A 25,998-nucleotide genomic window follows, 5' to 3' on the forward strand; every position below is an offset into this window, starting at 1 on the left:
TAGGTGTGTTGCGCATTAGTTACACAACATAGTAAATCACCCGTTTCTAAAATCACAGTGACAGCGTGGAGCGTTTGTAACGTCCCCCTCCTCGACTCATTTCAGCTCGGACTTACTGTGCATTTAGCAACTCCATTCCACTCCACCACCATACACGCCCCCTTGAACAGGGACACACTTTATAAGCAACTTGCTCGACATAAATACATGTTGAAAATATTGACTTTATTGCTAAAACGTGTAACCATAACATGTACACTGATATGTTAACTTTTTATTTAAAAAAAAAAATGAAATATTCAAGTAGACATCTCCCATAATTTCTGGTATACTCTGCTATTTTCTTTGCTTATGTTCTATACTCACAATCGTTAAAATAATAAATAAACCGTACAGATTTGTTTTTTTTCTACAATATTCCAAAAGCTGAGTTCACGCCTTTATATATATATATATATATATACATATATATCTTTATCCTCAACTTTCAATTTAATTATTATTGATATTAATATCATACAAAAACTCTAGGCAGCATTGCAGTGAAATAACAGTCAGCATCAATGTTCAGTTGAAAAAAAGTGAACTTCTTGGAGAAGTTGTGTATGCGTTCCATCTTACATTTTTCATAAAAAATAAAAGCTCTTCTTTCCGAGGAACACGTCTCAGGGATGAAATAAAATATGGTCCTGTTCATTCAAAAAAATAGCTGCATCTTTCTTAAATATGTACAATGTTGGCATTTTCATTAAAATGCTATATAAAAAAATAGATTCGCTATGGTGCCCACCTCTGTTCAGAGTTTACAGTGCAATAGAAACCGTATATTTCCAATCCACTTCCCAACCCTTCTAATTCCATTGAAACTCAGCAAGAGCACTTACACTCTGAGATGATTGGGTATTGCACCGGTATCCACGTACAATATTTCTGTCTTAAAAACCCTTGACAATACCACCGGAGAAAAGTCTTGGTGATTGACTTGACAGGTTTGCAAAACATCCCCTCGGGGAAGGAACAAGATCGCTCATTGAAGCAGTTTCCCTCCTTGATGTAGCGTGGCCAGAACCTCAAGCCCAAATCCTTCCAGGTATACACCACCGGACAGTGCGTATACGTCCACAACCACTGCAGAAATTTCCTGCGGGCTTTCTTGCCCAATTTTACCCGCTTCCCGTAGGGGGACTCTGAGATATCCAGTTTTTTAATCTCGTTTGGCATGGGTCCTTGCAGTTTCATCTGGGTGTCTTGTACGGAGAGATTCACCAGCATGGGCGAGCTGATGGACATAAAGTTGGGATCAAAGTTGCTGCCAAGCTTTTTCCGCAGAGTCCTCTCGGCCAAGTCCTGTTCCCGGGGGTCGTATTCCGGGTCGGGGTCCTCCTTGAGGACTGGCACGGGAAGATGCTCGCTGGGCGAGGGGCGCAGGCGTAGATAATGTTGCGAATCTCCAAGGTGAATGGATACCAGTACATAAACTAATAGCGTCTTTGAGAAGGCCATATTTATATTGATTGCCTAAAGGCTCTTCTGGTGTATTAGCCTAAATATTTATTGATTTTCACAGCTACTATGCTCTTTGAAATGAGTAGCCTGGGGGCTTCACAAATAGTTGAAGTAGAGGCACAAGCAAGATGATACTTTTAATAGACCACGTCGGGTTTGAATGACATTGAGTGGAGTTTCTTTTTTAGGGATCCTTAGCAATATGCCTCTTACGTTTGCTTGCTGATGCAATCTTGTCGAACGCAAAGGGTGTCTCTTCTTTGTAAAAAAATAAATAAGTAAAAATGTAGGCTCAACCAAAACAGCACAAAACAAAATGGAAAAACTAAACATTCACTTTGGGTTTATGGTGGTTGTCATGGTTACGCCAGGGACACTCAAAGCAACGGCAAATTGTCTAGACTGGATGACAGTGGCTGAGGCGAGAGTCACATGGAATGAAGTTTTTATAAAGATCCGCTTTCTCAGAGACAAAATAGATCCAGAGCGCCCCGAGAGAGAGGGGTGCACAAAAGAGTAGGCTACTTCACCAAGTTTTACATTTCACTGTTCCGGCAATGACGGTTGTCTTGGCCAATGATATTTTTACGCATGACTTTTATAAACGTGGCTTCTTTCAACTTTGCTTGGCGCGCTCAGGTTTGAGAAAGTCCAAACGCGAGCGCAGAATCCATGGAGTGAGAGGTGTCCTGTGACTTCAGTGCGATATTCCAACCTTCTGCTTGGAGTTTTAGGACCTCACTGAAATTGTCCATGCGTATTCAGATGTCTTCTCTTTGGCAAAACGCACCACTGTAGTCTCCCACACCTATGCAAGCTGAACCATTTCTCGGTCCTGTTGAAAAGGTCTATCCAAACCAAAATGCAGATATACCTCTAAAAAACAAAATTATACTCCTCCGGGACGCAGTTTTTCTTGCATACAAAAAGTAACAAAAAAAGTCACATCTTAATATAAACTGACTCGAATAAAATGCATATCAAACGCAAATGGTGACGAGCCAGTTTAAGTTCACTACAATTTGATGTTTCTTTTCACCTCGATGACATTGGTGATTTCTCTACGGATATCAAAAAGAGCCACCGCCGTTGCATGGTTGAATCAATCCGAGTTCTGCCTTCTTTTGCACGGTCAGTGTTTGCGGTAATTCCTGGGGGAGAATCTTTACTCCTTTGAAAGCTGGTACAGTTCTCCTTACTTACTCGCTCCTACTTTAGGAGGTCTGAGATTTGGCGCTGAGCGTCTCTTTGCTTAGGCACACTGTGTGTGAGTGTGCCTGTTGCGAGCGGTGCTCAATCCCAAGTTAAATATCCCCCTCCGACAGTACAAAGTGTCAACGGGTCCTGCCCACCACTGCCACTTTCCCTATGATTGACAGCACCCCTCGGCCCCCTCTCCTCACAAAACGCGAAAAATATCGGCCACAATCAGACTATCCACAGGGTCCTAAAGAAACTGATTTATCATCGAGAGACACAATATATCCTAAACCGTGATGTAGCCACATATTTTGCTTTCTCCCCCAAATAAAATAGTAATAAGCAGTCTCCTCACATTGCAATCTGCATGTCTCTCCTCATATTTCGGGAACTTGTGCGCAATGACTATCTTGCTGCAACGCTCTCGAGTTAACATGTTCAATACGCTGTCAATATTTAATTGAAGTACTGAAGTGTTTCCCTGTTGATAACATTCCCGGGAGAAGGGTGGGAAACGTTTAGTAGCATGTATGAGGGGTTCTAACTGAAAACGAGCGTCACATTCCACCTTTGTTCATGAGGACCTCTGTCCGCACACAGGAATTCGCTGTTTGAACTTTGGGGTCACAAAATAAGCGCGCAATTAAAGCTTTAAATGGTCATGGATAGCCTTACTAAACGTAACCTTTTATCATGCTGACTAACCGCAGTGATTAGAGTATCATGGATGCTTGAGCCTCAAAGGTTGGTTTCAGTTGAATATATGTAGCTGTCAATAATGCTGTGGTTGATATGGAGAAACTGATTTAATTTGTAGGCCTAATGACGCGTAATCAGGCCTTTATAAACGAATGTTGATGCCACTGACATTATCTTACTATCAACACAGTCACTTGTCATTAATACCTAATTAGCAGTTATTAGATGCACTTTATGCTTGGTCAATCAAATGTAACATATTTTGGAATAGTGTTCAATACTTCACCTTTTGACGCATACACTCACAATACAATATTTTTAGGTTGTGGCTATTTGATAAGTATCATTTGTATTGTCTTTTGTCATTTCCAAACTTAGATTGTTGTAACTATGCTCGGTACACAGTGGATAGACAGACTGATTTGTGTTTAGGATAGGGTACTTGCTCTTATAGTGGTCACTAGGGGGCGTTGATCCAGCGTGCAGGAATCCCAGGATTGTTTGCCTTACCCATGCATTCTTATCAATCAATCACATATGTCATTACAATGTGATAACAAGTCTTTGTTTACTGACTTCTATCTTTGTAGCATCTTCTGCATCTAAAGAAAATTGGTTAGAGAATTTGATTAAAAGCATACTTTGATTCATGTTTTTTTTTGTGTGCCAATTAACCCTAATTATCTTATCAACGATAGTCTCTGTGTTAGAGGTATGGATATACATTGAGGTAAAGCATGGAGCTTCTAAGAAAATAACACTTTTTTATTCTAAACTAAGATTAAAGAAGAAAACTTATATTTGAAATGATGTTATTATTAAGAGTGTTATGGGGAGTTGTGTAAGAACTCACAGCAGTATAATTTACCCTCTAGCGCTAAACCCTGTAACCTCTCTAGTCATCATGCAGTAGCTGTCTAGCTGGCTAATGACTAGGAACCAGTTAGCAGTAGGGGACCTGGGCTGACCTGGGCTGGCTACTGTAGACCCTGCTATTGTCCAGCGGCAGCCCCCCCTGACAGGGAGCAGGGAGTCCAGGGGAGGACAGGCAAGCCCAGCGAACACCGCTTCCCATCTTCTCATCTTCCCATCCCCTTTATGCCGGCCAGACCAGCGCCAAGCCCTCCGGCTAATTACCTAGGATAAAGAGAGGACCGGAGAGGACTGGGGGGGGGGGGGGCAGTCAGGAGAGGGAAAGGAGGAGGGTTGTAGTGGGGGATTGGGGAGAGGCAGGAGGAGGGAGGAGGGCGGCAGCAAGCAACAGGGGGACACGGCGGTAGCAGTTTGCTGTGGAATGGCTAATTAAATGATGTGATAAAGGGCCGGGCTCGCTTTAACGAAGCCCTCCAAGCCTGACATGGGGGGGGTTGAGTGTGCGAGAGAGGCGTGGGGGGCACACACAGAGGGAGGGGTGGAGGGGTGTGGTCAGTGCTGAAAATTGGCCTTGTATAACAAGGAGACTTAGCTCTTTGGTTTTGGCAGCGATTTTTCACGCTTCCTTAGGCCTCAATAGTGCGCACGGCAAGAGTGCATTAGGGGGTCGGCCCCAGCACAGATTGAGAGCCCCCTTCCCCTTGGCTGCGAGCGCAGGGCCCCCTGCTCCATACAAACAGGCTGCTTCCCAAGGAAGGCCCACTGGGAGCTTAACCAGCACAGGCACCACCAAGGGTAGCCCCAGCCAGACTGGCTGACTAGGGTCCTAGGGTCCTCGGGGAACTGCTAGAATGGTACAGAAGACAGAGGGGGTAGGAGACAGAGGGGGAAAATAAAGGAGAGGAGAGAAAGGGACAGGGAAAAGGGGGGCATCACTACTTTACTAAGACAAAGAGCATCACCAGGGGTAGCTGTGTTGACAAAGTTTTTTATTTTTACTTCCCAATCTTTTCAGTTGCCCCGAGGGACTAGAGAGAAAGGCTATTTTAGATTGTACAGAGAATTGAGGAATTTGGCTTGCCTGTTGGAAATACTCTTCAGCACCTAACATTGTAGCTAGTACTCCCCCCTACACACACATACCCACACACATACACACCTCCTCATCCTCCTCCTCATTCCAAAACAACAGAGGGGTTTGAAAGACACAATACATTTCCCCACTGTCCTCTGTCAATATTACACCCCTCTACAGCCCCTACCACCACCCCTCACATCCTACCCCTCACTCTTGCTCCTCCAGCTCAATAACCCTAACTTGAAGCAGATGGGTCGGGAAGCATGACAAAAATCTGTGTCCCGTTAACAGGATACTTTTGAAGCTTTCTCTTTTTATTCTTTTATGAAGTTTTTTTTTGCAAAACTAGTAAACAGCATCAAAGTAAAAAAAAATCAGCCTGATGACAACAAAAAATAAATCATGAATTGCTGCTAAGCCCTTTATGAAATTGGTCCCCCTCGTTATTAAGAAGGCCTGCTCTCCGTCAACGAAAGACCTAGGTTAAAATATGACTTTAAATCATGTAAAATACTTGATCTGCTTGATTGAGTAAGCCTGCCTGACCAATAAAATAGCTCCAGAACTCTAAAGCCCACCCAACTGGCACTCCAGACAGGGTGGAGTAAAAGCTCAACGTATTTGAAAGATTTAAAGTGGTATTTGAACCAAGTTCTGGTCGATGGCAATCTGAAGTCAATCTGTAGTCAATCTGAACGTCGGACAAGTTCCCGGTTTCTATATGACATTCCAGTCGAGATGAAGAAGCACAGCGCTTTATCACATGCTATGATTAATCGTGATAGTATCGCGACTGGCTTGATGCGCTTGTGATGTGACTGCTGGAGTTGACTTTGAACTAGGCCTCTAAGGGATTCTTGAGGACTCTTTGCACTCATGCGACTAAAAGTCAAAACATCCTAGCTAATACTCACACATGCTTGTGTTTATATTTATACTCATATTATATTTATACTCATATTTATATGTGTACTCATATATGTGTACTCATATTTAGGCACTTATAGTCAGAGTCACACCCACAATAATACAAGAATACACACACACACACACACACACACACACACACACACACACACACACACACACACACACACACACACACACACACACACACACACACACACACACACACACACACACACACACTGAATGGAGAAAGTGGTGGGGTGTGAGAGGTCATCCTCTGTGGTCATGATGACCCTGGACATCCTTAGACAACGGCTCCCTGGAGAAGCAGGGTCTTAGTGGTGGATCTACACACTCTCTATAACTGTCTGTCCATCTGTCCAGTGTGCACACTGAGTCCTCGCCCTGACAGACACGGACAATGTTCTTGGAAAGGAGGGGCGGAGCAATGACGGGAGGGTTCCTAAGGGCTCCCTGTACTCTGAGTTGTGAAGCAACGGATTGGAGGGTGGTTGCTGTGTGGTGGAGGGGGGATAGTTTCTGTAAACCATTCCCTTTTTTTTGCTCTGAATCGCCACCATTCTTCCGTAATCATCCAGACAACTTTTAATTGGGGCAGTCGAGTGACCTCATTGCATTCCAGCATGATTACCCTTATTCATGTCTCTGAGAATTAAAATAAAAGAGAACGAACCCCAACAGCCTCAACAGTCTTAGCCCTTCCCCTTTGCTTTTTCAGTTTTTTATTATTTGATGCGTGCCCCAGCCTGTTTCGGGAACGAGCGATAGAAGCACCCTGTCGTCTTTCTATTCTCTCCCTCTCTTTTTTTTTCACCCATCGGAGAAGGAGTGATGAGGGTGGAATTCAAGTGATCGCTGCCTTCCGGAAAACAACAGGAAAGAACGGCGCATTCCGAACGCCAGGAGGGCGTTCTCCCTGGTCTTCCCTACGGCGCGGTGACATCATTGGCAGCCTGCCCAATTCCCACCTCTCACAATAGGGTCGCTGTTACTTTCTCCACAGTGGCACCTCAGCCAAGAGAGAGAAAAACCCCATCCAGCAGTGTTGAGACCTGCAGCCCTGCTCGTGCTTCACTACAATCTAACCACGCTCAGTGTTTCTGCTCCTCACTCTACTGGGTGTGTGGGAAGTCATAAAGCCTTCATTAGGCTGTCGTAGGGCTGTCCTAGACATGACTTTACAGGTGTCATGAGAACATTTACCAAGAATAATATGTCACATAATGCAGAGTTTATTGGAGGATAGTTAAACAGCTGAAATGTGTCATCGAGTTGGTGCATTTCAGTTTCAGCGTCGTTTAACAGACTGAAATGTAATTCCTAATCATGAAACTTGCTTAATTTCTTTCACCGTTTCATATTCAATATTTCACTGACACAACTGAGGTGAATGTCTCCGCAGCAGTGCCAGTACCGGACTAGAACCATAGCCCTTCTAGTAAGGAACAGATTCCCCTAACCTAACCACTAAGTCATTGTGTTGCCCCCAATACAAAACCACCTGCCCACAACCACACACTGACGGATGACCACAACAGATGTTCCCTCTGTTTTTGCTCCCCCGTAGCATATGTGTGCTGTTGAGTTTCCATGTCTAACTGGGTCGTTCCATAGTCACTCATCATCGCTGAAGCACACTGGGGTAATTTTGAGCCCGAATGGCTCGAACTACCCAAACAACCCAAACCCTGGGCTGTGCATGTCGACAAACAGTCAATGTTGGCTCACCGTGCCCTTTGCCCCCTGGTATGTTTGGAGAACATGCGGGAGGGTAAGAGGGTGATGGTCGCCAAAGACACCAGGAGGGATGAAAAGGCTTTGGGAAATGTCTCGCTGGGGTGCGAGTGCGAACGTTCCCCCCGCCTCGGGAAGCCTGTCTGCTTGGGAACGGGACAGGGGGGCAGCAGACCGGTAACGGTGTGTGTATATGTGTGTGTGTATGTATGTGTGTATGTGTCGAAGGGGGGTGAGAGGGGGGGGGGGGGGGGTGATTGGACAGAGGATGTACCAACTGTTGACTTGCACTGGTTTGCTAATCGAGAGCTACAAGCCCCTGGAGCCATGAGTAAATACCAGCGTCTGCCTCGCTCTGTCAGACTGGGGAAAGAGAGAGAGTGATGGAAAGATAAAGAAAAATGGAGAGAGAGAGAGAGGGGAGTGTATAGAGTAGGAAGACAAAGGAATATGAAGAGGGATATGGTATATGTGTAATTAGACAACAGATATTATGGAAGAGTTGGAAAGAAAGAAAGAAAGAAAGAAAGAAAGAAAGAAAGAAAGAAAGAAAGAAAGAAAGAAAGAAAGAAAGAAAGAAAGAAAGAAAGAAAGAAAGAAAGAAAGAGAAGGGGAGCAGGGAGACTTTGAGCCCACGTCTGTTAGGTGCCTCCTAAGAAGAGGTCGGTGCAGGAGTCAGGAGCAGGAGAGCAAGGAAGTCCCAGTGGCACAGTCGTTTATTTGAAAGTCCCAGCACAACAACAACAGGTGGGGAAACACACCCAACGAAGTCGGCACACACAGGGAAGTAACGTCCCACATGGAGGAGAAACCTCTACTCCTAATTACAGTCCAAACGGCACAACGACCGTGAGAAAAAAAACCCTGTGGCGCAAACACGCACCTCTAACAGAGCAAACAACAGCAAATAATCCCTCACTGTCACGGTTTTCTTCCTGGGATGAAGGAGAGGACCAAAATACAGCGCGGCTAGTGTTCAACATGTTTATTTAGATGAATAAACGGTAACACTAATACAAGTAACAAAATAACAAATGTGAAAACCGAGACAGCCCTATCTGGTGCAGACAAAACACAGAGACAGGAAACAATCACCCACAAAATCCCAACACAAAACAAGCCTCCTATATATGATTCTCAATCAGGGACAACAATTGACAGCTGCCTCTGATTGAGAACCATATTAGGCTGGACACAGAAACAGACAAACTAGACACACAACATAGAATTCCCACCCAGCTCACGTCCTGACCAACACTAAACAAGCAAAACACATAAGAACTCTGGTCAGGACGTTACACTCACATAGAATTAGCAGGCAGCGGAGGTTAATAATCCCGCCGAAATTAACTAATAGGACACAGGTGTAAACAAAACAGACAGACACAAACGAAAAAGAAAAACGGATCGGTGGCAGCTAGTAGGCCGGCGACGACGACTGCCTAGCACCGCCCGGACAGGGAGAGGAGCCACCTTCGGTGGAAGTCGTGACGACGTCACTCAGCTCTAAATCGAGGATTGGGCTGGTGTCCAGAACCAGGCACAACAACCATACACTGCTGAGACAGACAGACAGACAGACAGACAGACAGACAGACAGACAGACAGACAGACAGACAGACAGACAGACAGACAGACAGACAGACAGACAGACAGACAGACAGACAGACAGACAGACAGACAGACAGACAGACAGACAGACAGACAGACAGACAGACAGACAGACAGACAGACAGACAGACAGACAGACAGACAGACAGACAGACAGACAGACAGACAGACAGACAGACAGACAGACAGACAGACAGACAGACAGACAGACAGACAGACAGACAGACAGACAGACAGACAGACAGACAGACAGACAGACAGACAGACAGACAGACAGACAGACAGACAGACAGACAGACAGACAGACAGACAGACAGACAGACAGACAGACAGACAGACCGACCGACCGACCGACCGACCGACCGACCGACCGACCGACCGACCGACCGACCGACCGACCGACCGACCGACCGACCGACCGACCGACCGACCGACCGACCGACCGACCGACCGACCGACCGACCGACCGACCGACCACCTACCTACCTACCTACCTATAGAGTAGAAGACACTAGCAGCCAGAGACAGCATGCAACGGGCAGCAACGGCAGACAGCAGAAGACAACAGACAGCAGTAATCAAGGGCAGTCGAGAGGACAAGACCAACACTAACAAAGATGGCCAATAACCCCAAACCAGACAAGCAAAGCAGAGACTGTGAAGTCTAGTCACACTTCAATAACCCTCACAAGGAGCAGACAGCCAGGAGAAAGAGAGCCCCAGTCAGTCAAACCATGTTGATCAACAAGGGGCTATTGGTTACAGTGATCTTGGTTGTGTTACCGAAAGAGTAACGTTGTTAACTTGATATAGCCTTGGATTTTGGTGGCAGGGGTTACCTCGGGTAACCTAGCGAACAGTCTCCATTCACATACAGTATATCATAGAGAGAAGGGGTTCACTTTTGAGAAGAAAGTCAACAAGTTAATCTTACCATTCCCCAAAGCATTTTTTTTTATAGGTCAGTCCCGATAACATAAACGTTTATTAGTTTATGACAGAACAGTGGGAATATCAAAGTTAGGGAGATACAGTGCCGTGAAAAAGTATTTTTCCACTTTTCCGATTTTTTTTATTTTTGAATGTGTTTGATACTGCATGTTATCAGATCTTCAACCAAAAGCTAATATTTGAGAAAAAGCAAATAAGAAAACAAATGGATACTTATTTTATTTATTGAATTAACAAAGTTATGCAACACCCAATTCCCCTGTGTGAAAAAGTAATTGTCCCTTACACTCAATAACTGGTTGTGTCACCTTTAGCTGCAATGACTCCAACCAAACACTTCCTGTAGTTGTTGATCAGTCTCTCACATTGCAGTGGAGTAATTTTGGCCCATATCATGCATGCAGAACTGTGTTAACTCAACAACATTTGTGGGTTTTCAAGCATGAACTGCTCATTTCAAGTCCTGTCACAACATCTCAATTGGGATTAGGTCTGGACTTTGACAAAACCATTCCAAAACTTCAACTGTGTTGCTTTTTATCCATTGTCATGTAGACTTGATCGTGTGTTTTGGATCGTTTTCTTAGCTGCATGACCCAGCTGCGCTTTAGCTCCAGCTCACAAATGGATGGCCTGACATTCTCCTGTAGAATTCGCTGATACATTGCAGCATTCATGGTTCCTTCTATTAACCCGCCTATTATGTTGCGGGTCAATTTGACTCATTTCCACTTTTGAGTTGTCTAAAATACTAGTTAACCTCTCTTTTTCTCCATGAAATTAAATGACTTTTCCTCATTTAGGTTTATGAGCCTAACTTCAAAATGTGGACGCACTGATGTGTTGTGGAATGTCTGTGTGGATTTTGTATACAAACATGATGTTGTGGGTCATTTTGACCCGAAGGATTTCATGTGCCCAGGTCTAAGATAAACATGAGTCTTTGATGTATTTCGTTTTGACTGGTTCTGGTTGCACCTTTATAATTATGTTTGGGTGAAAAGGAGCTTTCCCAAGCTTCTCCTTCTCAGTGCGAGAGCAGCAGATCTCTGACAGAGACATGCAAAAATGAGCTCCGAACAGAAAATGCTTGTCTGTGAGAACGGAAATATGCTTCACAAATAGTTCTTAAAAATAGAATTTTTGAAATCAAATGTTCTTGTATTTCTTCCTTCTGAAAGGTCTGAAGACAACATAACGTTTTGGTTGTAAAAACTTGATTCTTTGAACGTCTTGAGTGTGTTGAAACTGTGCGGGTCAATCTGACCCATAACACAATGGACATCTTTTTTTTCAGAAAAGCACCAGGGTTAAGGCATAGTTGTCCAGGTCCTGAGGCAGCAAAGCATCCCCAGACCATCACACTACCACCACCATGCTTGACGGTTGGTATGAGGTTCTTGCTGTGGAATGCAGTGTTTGGTTTTCGCCAGACATAATGGGACCCATGTCGTCCAAAAAGTAGACTCAAGTTTGCCAAAAATCACCTAGAAGCACCTGGATGATCACCAAGACTCTTGGACAGATGTAAAGCGTACGGTTTTGGACAACGTGGGTCCTATTATGCCTGGCGAAAACCAGATATTAGGTTTTGGACAACGTTGGTCCTATTATGCCTGGTGAAAGCCACATATTAGGTTTTGACAACGTGGGTCCTATTATGCCTGGCGAAAAACCAGATATCAGGTTTTGGACAACATGGGTCCTATTATGCCTGGCGAAAACCAGATATTAGGTTTTGGACAACATGGGTCCTATTATGCCTGACGAAAACCAGATATTAGGTTTTGGTTGAACATTTGATAACATTCAGTATGAAACATTTTTCAAAAAGAAAGAAAATCAGAAAGGGGGCAAATACTTTTCACAACACTGTACATTGCTGTTATATTACTGTCTTTCACTGTGTGTGTTACACAACAACATCAGAAGTGACCAGTGAAATGACCACACAGCCATGCACAGTACTAAACCAGACAAGTGACAGAGAAAGAACCAGAGAACCCTTCAAAAGAGAGGACAGAGAGACCGTCTGGTTCCAGTGTATGTGTATGTGTGTGTGTGTGTGTGCTGTAATTACACCCAGGTCACAGGCGAGGAGCCCAGTTTAAGTATCGTCACTCTGTCTCTGGCATGCGGTGACCTTCCCTCTCCTCTCGCTCCTCTGTCTCCGTGTCTCTCTCTCACTGAGACACCGTGCCCGGCCCGTCCTGCTCACACACAGGTGTTAACAGGAAAGCTGTCTCTGCTCTCTCTCGCTCTTTCTCTCTGTGTGTGTATGTGTGCGGCTGTTTCCATGAGTGTGTGTGTTTGTTTGTGTGTGTTCATTAGTGAACAACATACCTAGTGTCTGCATCAATGAGGTGATATTCAAGCCAGCATTTCCATGTTTCAGTCAACGTCTTTGCATAGGCCTTATAAGCCTGAGTGGGTGTGTCTAATAAATTGATGCTGTGAGTCGGTGAGTCACATTACTGTGTGTGTGTGTGTGTGGGGGGGGGGGGGGGGGTCTGACACTGTGGATGTGTGATGAGAGTGCATATATCCATAATCCTCTCATCTTCTCCTGGCTAAGGAGTCAATATACCTCACCTGTCTGTCTGTATCTGCTAACCCCTCTGTCTCCACGCTGGGGCCAGCCCCCTGTGGCCCTTATACCTCCCCTTCCTGCAGCACGCACACACACGCATGCATGAATGAACACACACACACACAGCGCCTTAAGCAGTGGGGTCTGACACTAATCCTGTGGGGCTGAGGTACACAGCTGGGATGGGTCTATGGCATCTGTTGAAAATGCAGAGAATGTCGGGTTTGATACATGGACCAGGGGTATTTGTGTGTGTTCGTGTGTCATTGCTTGACTTGTAGTGAAACATTTGCCGGTACTCATTTTGGGTGCCGGTACTGTTTACATTTAGGTGCAGGAGCTCTACAATACTTTTGATGAAATATTCTATAAGAGGAGCAGGAGGTCAAGCAGTAGAACATTTGATATACCGGTACTCAGCTCCGGTGAGCCCCTGCCCAAGTCAAGCGCTGATTATCCAGTCAGGAATGTCTCGAGACACTGTGAATATTTACGCTCAACGTTGTGATCCTATGTTACCTGTTTCGTTCTCTGGGACCAGTTTGGCCCCTAGTCAGTCTACTTATGTCTAAGACGCGAGGTCCCCTTTTTAAATCTGGGCAAATATTTTGAGTGGCCAAACAAGGGCAGACTTTTTGGAGGGCTGCTCCACACATACATATATGGTAATTATTTCAGTGGAGCTGACGGGTGAGTGACAAAACACTGCTCCTGTGACTGTCTGTGATTGTTTCTGAAGACGCACACATACACACACACACTCGCAGGCAGGCAGGCAGGAACAAGCGCACACCCACACACACACGCTCTAGCCTATTTAGCCACGTGCTTTTCCAGAAATAAGCAAAGTAACAGTTCATAGATTCAATTAGAAAGCGAAATATCACGCTGGTTTCTGTGAGTTCTCAATTCTTGCTGGTTTTCCTTTGGTTGAATTGGGGCACAATTGAGACTTAGGAAATGTAGGCCTTTCCTATGCACACCTTACCCGTGCACTTCTCAGTACTTGGTATTTAGACTTACCTTATGCAGGTAAGTAACGCAGGTTGACGTTTATTGTCATGTAATTTCCCTTTACATAGGCCAGCTGCAAAGTCAAAATTGGCTTTATTGTAAAAATGTATGAAAAATTAAATGTGATTTTTGGACTTAATTTAAGGTTGGGTTAGGCATTAGGGTTAGCAATGTGGTTAACCCGAGTCTAAACCCTGTCTAAGGGGGGGGGGGGGGGGGGGGGATTCTAAGCTAACATATGGAATTGTTTTAAGATGGTCATTTCAAGGATAATTTAGCTATTAGATTTTTTTATTTTAAGACCCCTTAAGGTATGTAAAAAAATATATATAAAGAAAATATTGGATGAAACATTGAATTTGACATTACTGCTATTAGCCAATAGAAACACATTGAATAACAGATTCACGACATGGAACAACAGAGTCCCCCAAAAAATCTAAATGAAGCGTTTTCTGAAGTGTCTGTCCTATATCTGAGAGATATAAGAAAGATCAGGAACCATTTATTTAACCCCTTATTTTCGGTAATAAACTATCTCCATAGATACTTCCATACATTTTTTAACTGGTACTGGGGACCTTCAGAAGAGTCTTGTGAGGCTTGTGGGCGCCCTATAACAAAACGGAGAACCATCGTGTTCGTGAGAGTCTCATCTTTCAGTAGGTTAAACCGTTCGGATGCTACAGACATTTTTGCGAGAAGACCGCTTTTCGGGATGTCTCATGGTCTGCCGCAGTGTGTAGAACTGCGATATCAGTGGATGGGGTGGATTGAGATGCAGCTCATGCAAAAAAAAACAATTTAAACAGACATAATGTTTTGGGGATTTTTGTATTATGTTAATTGGGTGTCCGCGTGGCGTGGAGATTGTAGCCTAAGAGTTGAGTTTAGGGTTACGGTTAGCGATATGTTTAATAAATTCAGATTTTATGACTTTGTGGCTGTGCCAGCTAGTGACCACTCTGCAGAGCTGCCTCCAGAGCAAGATTCATGATGAAAAACAAAGTCATGGTTCCCTTGCGTATGCTGAATAAATTTTAGTCATCTGCTGAAACCCCCCCCCCCCCCCCCCCACTTGCTGGCCAACAGATTTTCTCGTGAAGTTCTCATTCAATAGGGTTTTCAGTACATTTATTTAAAGCCATCCCTTTAAATTTGGTGTACTTTTAATTTGAATTTTCGACAGACACTATAATATACGGAGATATCAGAATATTAGGGATCAATGAAAGAAAGCCATGTAAAAATGCAAATATTTCTCTTTTTCAGCACCAATTTGTAGATGAAAAAATATTCTGATTTAAGGTTAGGAAAGTATTTTGGAATATAAAAAAAATAGGTTTGGAGAGACTTTATGCACAAAATATATTGGTGAATCAAAAATACAGTGGTTTGATTCATCCTGAAAGTTGCCATATTCAATTGTTCAATCCATGAAATATTGGAAGGTGAGAAAAGTGTACAGTAGGGGTTGAACAGTAGTCCTATAAATCTACCTTAATAATCCTTAATAATCCTCACTAATCATGAAACTGTGATGACAACGGTCCAGTTGTTGTGAACCATGCGCCAGGGTCCAGGTTTAATCTGATACATATTGCCTGTGTTCCTTAACAGTAGCTTAATATGATCCACTATTGCTAGCGATCCTCGGGAACAGCTACAGGGACGTGACAGAGTAAAGGAAGGTACACTAATGATGTAATGGAATGATGCGAAATGTAAGGAAACTAACACTAAAGTGTCAGTTATAAATGTATGTGGGTATAACTTATGCTGGCTACCGATAGCAGCTAATATTTAACACGATAGTACATTTTTAAAAATGCAGTGAAAGTCTGGGCATATTGTCAGGTGTGTGCGTACTGGTAGCGAAGTCAGGTGCAGGAGAGCAGAGATTTGTGAACAGGCTCACACTTTATTGAGGCAAAAGTGCAAAACAGTCACAAGAATTATGTTTAACAATAAACATCTTCGTGAAATACCACGGAAAAAACAAACCAGTCTGGCGCATCAACAACAAATACGTAACACAAACAATCTTACACAAAGACATGATGGGGAACAGAGGAATAAATACATGTAGATTGATTGGGGAATGAAAACCAGGTGTGCAGGGAACAAGACAAAACAAATGGATACATGAAAAATGGAGCGGCGATGACTAGAAAGCCGGTGACGTCGACCGCCGAACGCCGCCCGAACAAGGAGAGGAGCCGACTTCTGCGGAAGTCGTGACACATAATTAATGCATTCTAGAAATCATAAATTAACTTGGTGGTTTTGGCGCTATACTGTCATTCACTACAGAAGCATATCAAATCAAGCTTTATTTGTACAGCACATTTCAGACATGGAATGCAACACAATGTGCTTCACAGGAAAAAACTTGTAAAAACTTAAATATTTACTACACAACAAACATAAGAGGATAAAAAACTAAAGAATAACAATAAAAACTGGACAAATAAAAAAATCACCGTAAGAGACTTTAAGATCTCTTTTAAAACCTCTACAGGATAGGTGTCCCCCTGCGGGATGGTTGAGCTAACATAGGCTAATGTGATTAGCATGAGGTTGTAAGTATCAAGAACATTTCCCAGGACATAGACATATCTGATATGGGCAGAAAGCTTAAACTCTTGTTAATCTAACTGCACTGTCCAATTTACAGTAGCTATTACAGTGAAATAATACCATGCTATTGTTTGAGGAGAGTGCACAGTTATGAACTTAAAAATGTATCAATAAACCAATTAGGCACATTTGGGCAGACGTATAACAGATATAACATTTTGAAAAGAAATACAATGGTTCTTTGGATCAGTCTAAAACTTTGCACATACACTCCTGCAATCTAGTGGCCCAAGTCAAAATTGCACCTAACCTGGAATAATACATTGTGATCTTTCTCTTGCATTTCAAAGATGATGGGGGGAAAAAACTGCATGTTTTAATTTCTTTGTACTATCTTTTACCAGATCTAATGTGTTATAGTCTCCGACATTAATTTCACATTTCCACAAACATCAAAGTGTTTCCTTTTAAATGGTATCAAGAATATGCATATCCTTGCTTCAGGTCCTGAGCTACAGGCAGTTAGATTTAGGTATGTCATTATAGGCGATAAAAAAAAGGGTCCAAATATGTCCACAGTTTTGGCCCCCCTCGGGTTCTCTGGCAGGCTATTCCAGAAACTGGGAGCATAGTTTCTAAAGGCTGCCTCTCGCTGCCTCTTGGTCCTAGGCTTTGGGATAGTTAAAAGCCAGTGCCATAGGACCTGAGCGACCTACTGGGTACTTAACTTAAAAGCATGTCTGACATTTATTGGGGTGCACAATTGTGGGTTGATTTCAAAACTAATAGAAGCATCTTTAAATGAATTCAAAAACTCACAGGCAGACAGTGACTTTAAAACCGGTGTAATGTCTGCTCTCTGTCTGGTCTTGGTCAGTACCCGTGCTGCAGCATTCTGTATGTTTTGCAGTTGACCAATGGCTTTCTTCGGTAGACCAGACAGGAGAGTACTACAGTAGTCATGCCTGCTTGTAATAAAAGCATTGGATGAGTCTATCTGTATCAGCCTGAGAGAGAAATGGCCGCACTTTGTTCCCCACGTGGTAAAAAGTTATTTTGGTCACATTCCTGTGTGATTCAAAATTGAGTTCAGAATCTAAAATAACATCTAGATTTTTATACCTGGTGTTTTATCTTTATTGCCCGTGAATTAAAAAATGTGTGGACAGATTCTCTCTCTGTGCTTTGGCTCCAACAATATGTACGTTAGTCTTGTCTTGATTTAGCAGGAGGAAGTTGTGATGCTTCCAAGTATTTACAGTTGAAGTCGGAAGTTTACATACACTTAGGTTGGAGTCATTAAAAATAGTTTTTCAACCACTCCACAAATGTTTTGTTAACAAACTATAGTTTTGGCAAGTCAGTTAGGACATCTACTTTGTGCATGTCAAGTAATTTTTCCAACAATTGTTTACCGACTGATTATTTCACTTATAATTCACTGTATCACAATTCCAGTGGGTCAGAAGTTTACATACACTAAGTTGACTGTGCCATTAAACAGCTTGGAAAATTCCAGAAAATGATGTCATGGCTTTAGAAGATTCTGATAGGCTAATTGACATAATTTGAGTCAATTGGAGGTGTACCTGTGGATGTATTTCAAGGCCTACCTTCAAACTCAGTGCCTCTTTGCTTGACATCATGGGAAAATCAAAAGAAATCAGCCAAGACCTCAGAAAAAAAATTGTATACCGCCACAAGTCTGGTTCATCATTGGGAGCAATTTCCAAACGCCTGAAGGTACCATGTTCATCTGTACAAACAATAGTACGCAAGTATAAACACCATGGGACCCACACAGCTGTCATGCCGCTCAGGAAGGAGACGCATTCTGTCTCCTAGAGATAAACGTACTTTGGTGCGAAAAGTGCAAATCAATCCCAGAACAACCGCAAAGGACCTTGTGAAGATGCTGGAGGAAACAGGTACACAAGTATCTATATCCACAGTAAAACGAGTCCTATATCAACCAAACCTGAAAGGCCGCTCAGCAAGGAAGAAGCCACTGCTACAAAACCGCCATATAAAGCCAGACCACGGTTTGCAACTGCAAATGGGAACAAAAATGGTACTTTTTGGAGAAATGTCCTCTGGTCTGATGAAACAAAAATAGAACAGTTTGGCCATAATGACCATCGTTATGTTTGGAGGAAAAAGGGGGAGGCATGCAAGCCGAAGAACACCATCCCAACCGTGAAGCACGTGGGTGGCAGCATCATGTTGTGGGGGTGTTTTGCTGCAGGAGGGACTGGTGCACTTCACAAAATAGATGGCATCATGAGGGAGGAAAATTAAGTGGATATATTGAAGCAACACCTCAAGACATCAGTCAGGAAGTTAAAGCTTGGTTGCAAATGGGTCTTCCAAATGGACAATGACCCCAAGCATACTTCCAAAGTTGTGGCAAAATGGCTTAAGGACAACAAAGTCAAGGTATTGGAGTGGCCATCACAAAGCCCTGACCTCAATCCTATAGAAAATTTGTGGGCAGAACTGAAAAAGCGTTTGGGAGGAACGAGGCCCAGAAATCTGACTCCGTTACACCAGCTTTGTCAGGACGAATGGGCCAAAATTCACCCAACTTATTGTGGGAAGGCTACCCGAAACGTTTGACCCAAGTTAAATGTGGGAATGTGATGAAAGAAGCTGAAATAAATAATTCTCTCTATTATTCTGACATTTCACATTCTTAAAATAAAGTGGTGATCCTAACTGACCTAAGACAAGGCATTTTTACTAGGATTAAATGTCAGGAATTGTGAACAACTGAGTTTAAATGTATTTGGATGAGGTGTATGGAAACTTCCGACTTCAACTGTAAATCACCAATACAGTCTAGTAATTTATCTGTGGAGCTAAAATCCTCTGGTGACACAGAAATGTGAAGGAGTGTATTGTCTGCGCAGAAAATCAATGCTGCACATTCTGAGAGCGCTGCATATATAAACTGAACAGTACCGGACCCAAAATTAAACCTTGTGGAACATCACGCGATATGTATTTCTCCGAGTTATGTTTACTAAGGGACGACAAAAAACTCTCATAGGTCCTAAGCCGATTTAGAAGTGGACCGAAGAGGCCAGCCCACCTCTCCAGTCTGTCTAGAAGGGCATCATGATCAACAGTGTCGAATGCAGCACTTAAATTCAAGTGTACAACGACACTTGGCATCTGTGTTGGCTGTAAGATCATATATCACTTTAACTAAGGCGGTGCTGTGCTGTGCTGTGGTGGGCCTGACATGCCAAATAACGTCCCCCAGCAAAAGTGTCCCACCTGCGTCACAATGGGATTTGATCAACTATTAGCGTCCATTAGTATATCAATGAGTGATGACCTAATGGTGTGATGACCTAGTGATTCAAATTTTAGAGATCATTACAACCTAAATTATGTTCTTTTCATCCCCACTATGGAAACAAGGCTGATTTCTGCGACAATTTAGCTGTTTAAACAAGTTTTGTTTCGCTAATAAGATGAAAATATTACTTCAAACTACTTTTGGGTACCATGTTAACATTACTATATGAAAACCATGGCTTAAACGTTGCTACGTTTTGGAAATAGCCAAGGACACGTGTAATCTACTTGACACATTGTCACTTAACTTACAGATCACAGTCAGCTAATCTCCACTCCATTCATATGCAAATCCTTTTGATTCATACACTGGCATGTCTGGCTGGGAAGTTTTTATTTTAACCTGCCCTTCCCTTATCTACACTGAAATACTATTATTTCAGTAGTCCTCTATTATGATACATTTTTTTTCTATCTCTCATAGCTCATTAGTACATCCTTGTGGTTGAATATATATGTATCTATTGTAGGTCCTATGATACAACAATGAATAATGTGGAACTAAGAAATAGCATCAAGGGATACGTTACAATTTACAATAATAAACACCTTGTGAAACAGCTGTGAAAACCAACCTGGCAATATTTAAGATTTGAACATATAAAAGTTTATATTTTTTGGTACAGTTGCGTCATTTATTTATTTTCAGATTTGTTGTACACTCCCAAGGCAATCATAGACAAAAATTCTGAATTCTGGTGTCTGGAATATATAGGAGGTGGGTCTCGGACGGGAGACTCGAAGAGGGATACTGCAAAGTCCAGGGGCTGCTGCTCTCTTTGTTCTGAGTGTTTGCAGTGCTAGTGTTTTTAGCTAATAGGTGCATCTCATATATTCTGTGCCCAATATGATAGAGAAAGAACACTTTTTTAGCAGATAATGACAACATGACAGTAAAAGTAGCTGTGGATGATAAAATAAAAAGTTGTAAGGTGGTTGATAATGGAGGACATCAGGTGGATCCAACATCTGGGTGTCGGGCAGAACCCCTAGGTCCTGGAGAACAGGAGCAGAGTTAAAGGGAACAGGGTAGGGGACCGAGACGTAAAACAAGCAAGCACACAGGTTACACTTCACTGTGAGAAAATGTTATGGGTTAGTGCAGGGTTATAAATGGGAGATATGTACTTTTCAACAGTTTTGGAAGGTATAGCCTACCCCAAGCTGTGCCTCAGACTCAGAGCACAGAGAATCAGACTGATCCGAACTCACTGGCTCTGATGGATCGGATACCTCCTGGGGGGCTCGGACAGTCGATGATGCTAAAGTAATTTGGAAAGGTACAGTAAATTGAAGAGGTACATGTTTATAAGCTCAGCATAGCTACCATTTCTTGCTTTCTCAAATGTCAACCAAAGCTTAACATACTCAGGGCTGTCAGTGGTCGACCATCCAACTGCACCAACCGGAGAAGATTGTTGGCTTCCACCGATGGTAACCCTAAGAAGAGAAAGAAAAAATATCAGTGTTAAGGAAACTAAAACTAGCTCCAGGTTATTTTGTATGCAAATGCAAATAGTTATTACCTGAGATTTATATATTCACCTTAACAAACAGTGATACCAGCTAGGAGTGAAAGAGCAGCGAGGTTTCCCAGGTCTAGCCTTCCTTTCATCCTTTTTCCAATCCAAGTAATTCGCCCAGATGTCGAAGCACTTGGTCTCCTTTGGTAGCTCTCCTTCTGTTTCTCCTGCGCCTTGTCAATGTTCAGTTTCACCTTGATTGATAACAGGAATAAATGCAATTATATTTCATATTACAAATACATGTCTTACATATCTCTTGGAGGGCCAGAAAATATTCGGACAATTCCATTACAATTCCATGCCAGAAGTGTAGGTTGATTTTGGCAATCATGTGCTCCTCTTCGAAATGGCCAGCATGAATCTCGGTCAGTACAGCCTCTTTCTCCTCCTTAGTAAAAATCACCCTCCTGTGTGGCTGGTCATCCTTCCCCCATAGGTACAGTGCATTTGGAAATTATTCAGACCCGTTGACTTTTTATACAATAGATTAAATCGTTTATTTCCCTGCATCAATCTACACAAAATATCCCATAATGACAAAGCAAACACAGGTTTTTAGAAAGTTTCCCAAATTTATAAATAAAAAAAACCTTCAATATCACATTGACATAAGTATTCCGACCCTTTACTCAGTACTTTGTTGAAGCATCTTTGCCAGCAGTTACAGCCTCGAGTCTTCTTGGGTATGATGCTACATGCTTGGCAAACCTTTATTTGGGAAGTTTCTACCTTTCTCCTCTGCAGATCCTCTCAAGCTCTGTCAGGTTGGATGGGAAGCGTTGCTGCACAGCTATTTTCAGGTCTCTCCAGAGATGTTAGATCAGGTTCAAGTCCGGGCTCTGGCTGGGCCACTCAAGGACATTCAGAGACTTGTCCTAGAGCCACTCTTGGATTGTGTGCTTAGAGTCATTGTCCTGTTGGAAGGTGAACCTTTGCCCCAGTCTGAGGTCCCGAGTGCTCTGGAGCAGTTTTTCATTAAGGATCTCTTTGTACTTTTCTCTGTTCATCTGTCCCTCAATCCTGACTAGTCTCCCAGTCCCTGCCACCAAAAAACATCCCCATAGCGTGATGCTGTCACCACCATGCTTCGCCATAGGGATGGTAGCAGATTTCCTCCAGACGTGACATTTGGCATTCCGGCCAAAGAGTTCAATCTTAGTTTCATCAAACCAGAGAATCTTGTTACTCATGGTCTGAGAGTCCTTTAGGTGCCTTTTGGCAAACTCCAAGCAGACTGTCGTGCATTTTACTGAGGAGTGACTTCCGTCTGGCCTCTCTACCATAAAGACCTGATTGGTGGAGTGCTGCAGAGATGGTTGTCCTTCTGGAAGGTTCTCCCATCTCCACAGAGAACCTCTGGAGCTCTGTCAGAGTGACCATCTGGTTCTTGGTCACCTCCCTGACCATGGCCCTTCTCCCCGGATTGCTCAGTTTGGCCTGGCGGCCAGCTCTAGGAAGAGTCTTGGTGGTTCCTAACTTCTTTCATTTAAGAATGATGGAGGCCACTGTATTCTTGGGGACTTTCAATGCTGCAGATATTTCTTGGTACCCTTCCCGAGATCTGTGCCTTGACACAATCCTGTCTCGGAGCTCTACGGACAATTCCTTCGCACTCATGGCTTGGATTTTGCACTGACATTCATTTAACTCTGGGACCTAACATAAACAGGTGAGTGCCTTTCCAAATCATGTGTACTATTGTTTGTACAGATGAACGTGGTACCTTCAGGCATTTGGAAATTTCCCCCAAGGATGAACCAGACTTGTGAAGGTTTACACATTTTTTTCTGAGGTCTTGGCTGATTTCTTTAGATTTCCCCATGATGTCAAGCAAAGAGGCACTGAGTTTGAAGATTTTAAGTTTGGAGTTTGAAATACATCCACAGGTACACCTCCAGTTGACAAAAATTATGTCAATTAGCCTATCAGAATCTTCTAAAGCCATGACATCATTTTCTGGAATTTTCCAATCTTTAAAGGCACAGTCAACTTAGTGTATGTAAACTTCTGACCCATTGGAAATGTGATACAGTGAATTATAAGTGAAATAATCTGTCTGTAAACAGTTGTTGGAAAAATGACTTATGTCATGCACAAAGTAGATGTCCTAACTGACTTGCCAAAACGATGGTTTGTTAACAAGACATTTGTGGAGTGGTTGAAAAACGAGTTTTAATGACTCCAACTGTAACTATCTATGTGTGTAGCTAGCAACATGTAGATGACCAAGTAGCTAGATGGAAAATGGTTGTTGAAAAAGGGTTGTACATAGCTAAAGCTGTTCAGTTATCTAATAGAAGTTAACTGCTTAACATTACACTGAATTGTGAATTTGTCTGCCCCCTAGGAATGTTGCACCTCTTGTCGAGGTCAGTGGGGCCTTCTTACTACTTTGCCTGGTTGCAAAGATAAAATAAAATCTCCTCAAGGGATGCCATTGAAGTGCAAGCTAAATATAAACAGATCATTCAATAAGATTCCAAGAACACAGGATGAGATGTTACTATCCTTTGTGCAAGCACTTCCAAGAGTTCATGAACAGTGAGCCTGGTGAAATTTGGGGAGCGCATCGTCAGTAGTGTACCTTTGGTTCCTAGGGTGTTTCGGCCTTTCACACTATACACCCTCCCCAAAGGCGGCCAGCGACAGGGTGATCAATCTACGCTTGCGTCCCATTCCCAATTAGTCATAGGAGTTGCCTTGTTGTTGATAGCCAACATCCCATGGGACTATGCATGGCAGGGGCGTCCTCCTCCCTGAGTCAAGCATTGTTGACCGCATACCTCCTGGCCCTCTCACTTCGGGGCCCAGCTGGGGTCTTTCCTCTTCATCCAGAGCCATTGACTGCTGCCTTCTGCCGCCTCTGATACAGCTTTGATTGCCGAACGCTGGCTCTGGCCCTTAATTCCCAGGTCTCTAAGCAGTCTGGTTGTAGATGTTGCCACAAAACCTCTTCAGCCCACCTCCACTGGTCGGACTTCTGTGTTCCAGCCATGATGCCGTGCTTCGGCAGCTAGATCGGCATAGCGCAGATGTTTTCGCTCATAAGCCTCATCTACTGAGTCCTCCCAGGGTACTGTGAGCTCAATGATAAAGACCTTCTTGAGCGAACGGGACCAGAGCACCATGTCAGGTCTTAGGGTGGTGGTTGCGTTCTCCGGAGGAAACACAAGTTGCCGGCCAATGTCAGCTAGCATTTTCCAGTCGCGGGCCAAGCGCAGCTGGTCTCGCTCTAATGGTGTAGAGCCGCTCTTCGGTGGTTTGCCCCTTCGCGGACAAAGGTCGTCCGTAAGGGGTGTGATGCTGCTGGGGGTGGTAGGGAGTTGGTGGCAGCTCGCTTGTCCTCCAGGGCGGACACAAGGTTTTTAAGGACTTGGTTGTGACGCCAAGTGTAGCGTCCTTGGGTGAGGCTTGTTTTACACCCTGTGAGAATGTGCCTGAGGTTGGCTGGCATGGAACAGAGGGCACAGTCCGGATCTTCACCATACCATTGGTGAAGATTAACTGGTGTTGGAAGGACGTCATATGTTGCTCTGATGGAAAAGCTCAACCGCCTCGCTTCCATGGCCCACAGATCCTTCCAGCTGATCTTCCTCTTCTCCACACTGTCCCATCGAGTCCACTGTCCCTGTTTGGCAAGAGAGACTGCCTTGGCCCACCTTGCAGCCTCCTCCTGATGGCGTACTTCCTGCACTACCATCTTCCGCCGCTCTGGTGCAGTGGCCTTACTCCAAGCAGCACGGCTAGTTAGCCCAAGACCTCCTCTCCCTTGCTGAACATGACCCACAATGTCAGCATGTCTGAGGGCTGCTGTTGCCTCCTGGACTGCTTTTCCTGGCCTCCATTTGCGCCCAGTTGCCAAGGTCGGCGCGTTGTTGCTCACCACTGGGTCTCGAGATTCATTCAGTGTCATCTGGAGCCTGGTTTTTGCACACTTGAATTCCTCTGTTAGACTGGTGAGGGGCAGCTTGAGGACACCATCTCCATAGAGGCCTATGGTGGTAAGGCATCGTGGAACTCCGAGCCACTTCTTTAAGTAGCCTGTGACTCTTCTTTCCATCTTCTCCACTGTTGAGATTGGAACCTCATACACTGCTAGGGGCCACAACACCCGGGGTAGGAGACCAAACTGCAGACACCAGGCCTTTAACTTTCCAGGTAGCTGGGTGTTGTCGATGGACTGTAGGCTACTACTGATGTCTTTGCGCAGCTGTTGCACCTGGTCTTTGTCCTTCAGGCTTGCATCATACCACCTTCCAAGGCTTTTTACCGGCTGCTCAGACACTGTTGGGATTTGGTCATCTACGATGAAGAATTTCAGGTCAGAGAGTACTCCCTTCACA

General features: G+C 43.7%; 1 protein-coding gene across 1 annotated transcript; it reads right to left on the minus strand.

The window, feature by feature from the left end:
• Nucleotides 1-867: 867 nt before the first annotated feature.
• On the minus strand, nucleotides 868-1,503 carry LOC120060581 (noggin-2-like). The gene has a single exon (XM_039009953.1). The coding sequence runs from the start codon at nucleotides 1,501-1,503 to the stop codon at nucleotides 868-870; it is 636 nt and encodes a 211-aa protein (XP_038865881.1).
• Nucleotides 1,504-25,998: the final 24,495 nt, after the last annotated feature.

This window comes from Salvelinus namaycush, chromosome 16, assembly GCF_016432855.1.
Source record: "Salvelinus namaycush isolate Seneca chromosome 16, SaNama_1.0, whole genome shotgun sequence".
Taxonomy (NCBI): domain Eukaryota; kingdom Metazoa; phylum Chordata; class Actinopteri; order Salmoniformes; family Salmonidae; genus Salvelinus; species Salvelinus namaycush.